Source organism: Lolium perenne, chromosome 6 (genome assembly GCF_019359855.2).
Source record: "Lolium perenne isolate Kyuss_39 chromosome 6, Kyuss_2.0, whole genome shotgun sequence".
NCBI lineage: Eukaryota > Viridiplantae > Streptophyta > Magnoliopsida > Poales > Poaceae > Lolium > Lolium perenne.
In genome coordinates, this window is record NC_067249.2 from 190,097,881 (window position 1) to 190,103,717 (window position 5,837).

Genomic DNA, 5,837 nt, shown 5'->3' on the forward strand with positions numbered 1-5,837 from the left:
TTGTTCCCGAAGTGTGGTATTATCCAATCACTTATCCTCCCAGAACCTTACCTCAGATTCATCCTTAATAGACAAGGATCCATATGTGAAAAATAATACTTCTTCATTGCCATAAGACCATACCAGAAGAGTGAATCTCCAGCTTTCCAATAAACATGGGTCAATGCATGTGAGCCAACATACTTTCTCAGTAAGGAGCATGGAAAGCCATTTACCTAGTAGCGCTCTGTTCTTGATCTCAAGATCGTGGACACCGAGCCCTCCTTTTTGTTTTGGGCGACAAACAACATTTCATTTAGTAAACCGGTATTTTTTGTTCTCATTATCTCATTGCTAGAAGAATCTTGATCAGAAATAATCCAATCTCTGCAAGCCTCCTTTGGGTAACTAGAAGAAGAAAATCATATACCATACCATATTGGTTAGTACTGAATTAATTAGAACCAATCTTCCATCCAGAGATAGTGATTTGCCTTTCCAACTAATAAGCCGCTTAATTTTGCAGTCACTCCTCGACGTGTTTCCATTCAGCAATCGTAAGCCTCTTATAATGAATTGGAATACCTAGATAGCTTATTAGAAACTTACCCAACCCACATCCAAAAAGCTTCGGTGTGAAGTTCATCCTCGTCTTGGGCCTTACCAAACAAATCAACTCACTTTAATGGAAGTTAACTTTTAGACCTGATAATTGCTCAAAAGATAATAGCATCAATTTTAGATTTTTCACTTTTTCAAGGTCATGTTCATGTTCCATAAAGATAATTGTATCATTGACATATTGAATAATCGATAGTCCACCAATTTTCCCATCAACCTTAGCATGCTCTATCATAATGGCTACATATCATCCAATATAATAAATAGCATGGGTGATAGCGGGTCACCTTACCTTAATCCTATTTTCGTCTGAAAGAACCGAACCACGTCATCATTGACTTTGACGGCCACACTTCGTCCGAAAACAAAATTGTGGATTACAACACGCCACTCATAAAAAAAACGTTTCATTTCAAGTGTTTGCTGAAGAAATGACCATTTTACTTTATTATAGGCTTTTTCGGATTCAATTTTTAGGATAACGCCATTCATCTTTTTACGATATAACTCGTGAACTATTTCATGCAAGGTAACGGCCCCGTCTAGGATATATATTCCTTGCATTAAGGAAGTTTGAGTAGGGCGAACCACATGATCACCCATGGAATTAAGCCCGATAGTAGCAGTTTTCGTGAAAATCTTAAAGCAAATATTAAGTAGACAGATATGTATGTATTACTGAATCTTTTCTGCTTCATTAACCTTTGGCACTAAAATTATCTCACTAAATGTAAGCGAAATAACTCTAGTTGACCTTCATGAAGAGCACCGAAAAGCTTCAACAAGTACGTTTTGACAATGTCCTAGAAGTTATGGTAGAACTCAGCTGGAAATCCATCCGGACCTAACACTTTATTATGTTTCATTTGAAAAACTGCCTTCTTTACCTCGTCCTCATAATAGGGGACAACCAGGATAGCATTTTCCTCATTGGTAACTTGATGAATGTCATCTATGCGTGTTTCACCCATTGTGAAGTTTCGTTCATCTAGATCCCCAAAGAGACATCTATAATATTTTAATATAATATTTAGCTGCTCATGGCCATCAACCGTGCCCTCATCCTATACAAGAGAGTGAATATATTTCTTCATGTGTCCGCTATTTTGGTACACTATAAAAGTATCTTGCATTCGAATCTCCTTCTAAAATAAATCGAGCCTTCGACCGTTGATACTATTTTAGCTCCTCTTCAGGTAGAAGATTGGCCAACTGGGCATTTGGTTGACTTGTAAGCTCAATCTCTTGCGTGGTTAGTGGTCTCACTTCTACAAGCGCCTCCAACTCATCAATAATGGTCGATAAGAGGATCTTTTCTTTTCTTAAAAAACCTATCGTATGGCTTGCCCATCGTCCAATGTATCTACTCGTAGCACGTAATTTATTGTTCCACCTTTGGATGGGATTCAGACCCTCCACAGGTTGGAAGTTGTTCGATGGAGATCCATAAAAATATGCATATATAAGTCCTAAAATATCAATACCTAGGTCTATTCCGATTAAAATTATTTCTATTTTTTTAGAATATTCCAATCCATGAGTTGTGCATGTGTAGGAGTAGCACAACGTTTTGTACTATCCCTATAGGAATTCCAGGTTTTCAGCCTACATTTCATTTCATATGATGTTGAGTCAAAAATCTCTTTAAAAGATTTGCATGTACTAAATCCATTTCATAGTTTTTTTGTGAACTAAAACCATGGAAAAAATTATGGAACAGATGTAATACGGTTCAAGATGAGGTGACATTGTAATCATGCATATCTTCTATTATGTTTTAACGAAACCAATTTACATCCTTACTAACGTTTGTAGGAGACATAATATATCACTTAAAAAAATCTCTTCTATCACACTAACTATGAGCGGGGAGGGGAGACATCTTTGAGCATCTACTACCTCTAGTCCTAAAACATCGACGCGCTCACCTTCATAAGCACACGCACGCGCAGCTCTCCCTCCGCGTCGATTAAATTCGACCGGAGGGAGTACAATGCAAGGTTCTCATGGAGATGCTATAACTGGTATTTCCTATCACACTAATGCTTATTTATAGAAGGAAAATGCTTAACTAGGCACTTTCTCTTATAGAGATAAGCATTGGTGCTTAACACTGGCCATTATAATGTTGGTCCTCGACGGACTGAGATGCTAGTTTATCAGAGCATCTCCAACAGGCGCGCTAAAACGGCTGCGCGAAAAAAAATGCCGGTTTGACGCGCGCGGGTGCTCGCGCGAAGCTCCAGCGGACGCGGGAAAAAAGCGCGCACGCTAAAAAACTTTGCCACGCGTGCGAGTTCGCGCTATTCCGCGAGGGAGAATTGCCACGTCCGCTGCCGCGCGCGCTATAAACGCGACAAGCGCGAACGCGCCAACGGCCTGAAACTTCCACGCGTCCGCTTCATCTCCGCGCCGCTCCGTCTCTCTCCCCACCTCTCCCTCTCTCCCGCCGACGCCCCGCCTCCGCGACGACGATGCCTCCGCTCCGCCGCCCCGCCTCCGGCTACCACGGCGTTCGGGCGCGGCCGAGCGGCCGGTTCGACGCGGAAATCCGCTCCGGCGACGAGCGGATCCGCCTCGGCACGTTTGACACGGCGCACGAGGCGGCGCGGGCGTACGACGCCATCGCCTGGCGGCTCGGCCGCTCCCGCCGGACCATGAATTTTCATGATGTCTGGACGCGGGAGCAGGCGGAGATGCTCGCGCCGTCGCCGCCGGCCATCACACGCGAGCAGCAGCGCCGCCAACGGGAGCTGGAGCAGCGCCTCCTCATCGCCGAGCGCGACAAGGCCCTCCGCCTCGAGTGGGCGCGCCGATTCCCGGAAGACGTCACCGCCACGGAAGCCTTCTACGCGCAGAAGGAGGAGGAGAAGGCGGCGGCGAAGTCGAAGAAGAAAGCCAGCCGCGACAAGCGCCACGCCGAGTCCACGGTGAGGAAGGCGGCGAGGGCCGAGAAGGCGGCGAGGAAGGAGGAGGAAAAGAAGAACGGCGCAGGGCCGTCCACCATCGTCCTCTCCTCCTCCTCCTCCTTTGAGTGGACGACGACGCCGGTGTCGGAGACGACTCCGAGCACCCACTCCTCGGACTTCGACTGGGAGTCGCACGAGTAGTTTAAAAATTAATCAAATTTCGTATTTTCGTCCTCTATGTCGCGCTATATCGTTGAACTTTTAATATATTCGTATTTTCGATCAAATTTTCATAGTTTGTTCGATTAATTTTGAAATGAACGGTCGAATTTAGCAGTTTGCGCCGTGCCGCGCGCTGCAAAATAGAGCCTCCGGCGGAGGTGCTTTTTTCCGCACCAGCGTGCGCTGCAAAATGGAGCATCCGGCGGGGGAAAATTCGGTATCACGCGCGCCAGCGGTTTACAGCGCGGCGAAACGGAGGTTTAGCGCGCCGGCTTTTTGTGCGCCCATTGGAGATGCTCTCATGCCCATGAATGATGAGGCTATAATGCTGGTTTAATTAGGACATCTAAGATTGCGCAGCAACGATTTTCGTAAAGGAAACAATAACTACTAAAATGTGAAAAAATACAATAGACGCATAGCAGAAGAAAATGGCTCATAGGCTCTTCAAGTGGCCGTGATCTGAATCAGGAGCAAACAAAAAGAGGAGCAATTTTCCCTAGAAATTACAAAAGGTGGGAATATCAGGTAGTGATTCAAAATTGTATAGTATGTGGTATTACCAATCCCGACGTGTAACTAGGATATATGCTCTTCCTCTGTCCGTAGTACGTAGGATCTCACGCTCTTCTGCAGCAGGCATGCATGCTGAAACCGTGGATAGGCAAATGCCCGATGAGCTCTACTGTGGCTGCGGTCGTCGCCGCTGGGGTTCGTTCTCTCTCTCCGCCGCCGCTGCCACAGCCGCCGCCACGGCCGCCTGCGCCTTTGGGGAGTTTTGCTTCTTCCTCCGGTGTCTGGCCTTCTCCGTCTCGATTTGCTTCCTCCTACATTCCTCGCTGCAGAATGGCGTGTCCCCTCTGAACGCAAGGCGTAATAGCAATATTGTGAGCAAGATACGCAGGTTCTATCATGACGTACGACGATTGTGGGCGTAGTAGTTGACCTGTACATGAAGATGTCGCCGGTGAGGCATTTGCGACAGCGGGAGCACTCGTTGAGGAAGTGTTGCGCCTCTCCCAGCTCCTCGTCCGGGACCGTAAAGGTCACGGACGATGGGGTGGCGGTGGTGCTTTGCCTAGCCACCGCTCCCTTCTCCGCCTTCACGCTGGCTCCGTCGCCGTCGCCGCCGGCCGAGGGGCACGGCGGCCGGAGGGCCTGCGCGCTGCCACCGGAGAAGACCGCCGCGAAGTCGGGGTTGCCGAACGCGTGGAAGTAGGAGGCGTTGAACTCCATCGGCCCCGTCAGCTGGCACGCAACCTGCCGCCGGGTCCGGAGCCGAGAAGGAGGCGAAGGAAACCTAGAAGAAGCGCTCGGGGGACACAAGAAGCCAATGGAGGACGATTAATAGGCAAGAGCTAACGGTTTCAGCCGATTTTAGCTTTAGCCATAGTTGGTTTAGCATCTGGCCTTTGATCTGGCGATGGAGGGAGGGCACCAATCATGCCAATGAGGAAAGTTTTATCCTGGCATATGGGTCGATTAGTATGTACCGGCCATTACCTTTCACATGTTTGTGTGGGTTGGTTACATGCACCTAAAGATAGATACTAATGTGCTGTGTATACAGCATGACACCCTGTAATGGATGAAATTGGCTGGTGGCTTCCCACAGCTAGCTGATATATAAGTTTCGAGTAAATTCCCACCTCGAACCATTTGGATTGCTGGTACTCTTGTGGAATGCTGAGGAAGACAATGTAAGAATATGAGGACTTCCTTTTTACTGCATAAAAAGTTACCGTAGTGCGACAATTGAATCAGATCTAATTTCTGTGACACGCTGAACCAGATTTGAAAACCATGCAATGTTGTAGTTTGAACCACATCAAGTGCCATCCAATCTGGAAAGATAAAGTACCGTATTCTCTCAAAAAACAAGTGTCATTGAATCTTGAAAGACCGAGCCCAGATCCGAGGTCGACATGCCACGGACTAGGGTGCCACATCAGGCAGCATGTGAATACAAGGTTTTTCTTTTTCATAAAAGAGTTTATCTCAATTTTTTGTGTGTATAAATAGAAACCAACACACCACAAAGATCAAAAAAGGTTCGCAACCTCATGCAAACACCTCAAAACAAAAGAAACAATGCCTTATATTCAA

At 46.7% G+C, this 5,837-nt stretch overlaps 1 protein-coding gene across 1 annotated transcript; it reads right to left on the reverse strand.

Annotated features, from left to right (window-relative positions):
• Positions 1–4,150: 4,150 nt before the first annotated feature.
• Positions 4,151–5,162, reverse strand: LOC127306628 (uncharacterized). The gene is made up of 2 exons (XM_051337291.2): positions 4,678–5,162; positions 4,151–4,591 (listed from the first exon to the last, which is right to left on the reverse strand). The coding sequence occupies exons 1-2, from the start codon at positions 4,965–4,967 to the stop codon at positions 4,414–4,416; spliced, it is 468 nt and encodes a 155-aa protein (XP_051193251.1). The 5' UTR covers positions 4,968–5,162; the 3' UTR covers positions 4,151–4,413.
• Positions 5,163–5,837: the final 675 nt, after the last annotated feature.

Coding starts and splice junctions, on each gene's coding strand:
- LOC127306628 (XM_051337291.2), bottom strand. CDS start 4,967: ATGGAGTTCAACGCCTCCTACTTCCACGCGTTCGGCAACCCCGACTTC. Junction 4,592..4,677: donor GGCGACATCTTCATGTACAG/GTCAACTACTAC, acceptor CCTTGCGTTCAG/AGGGGACACGCCATTCTGCA.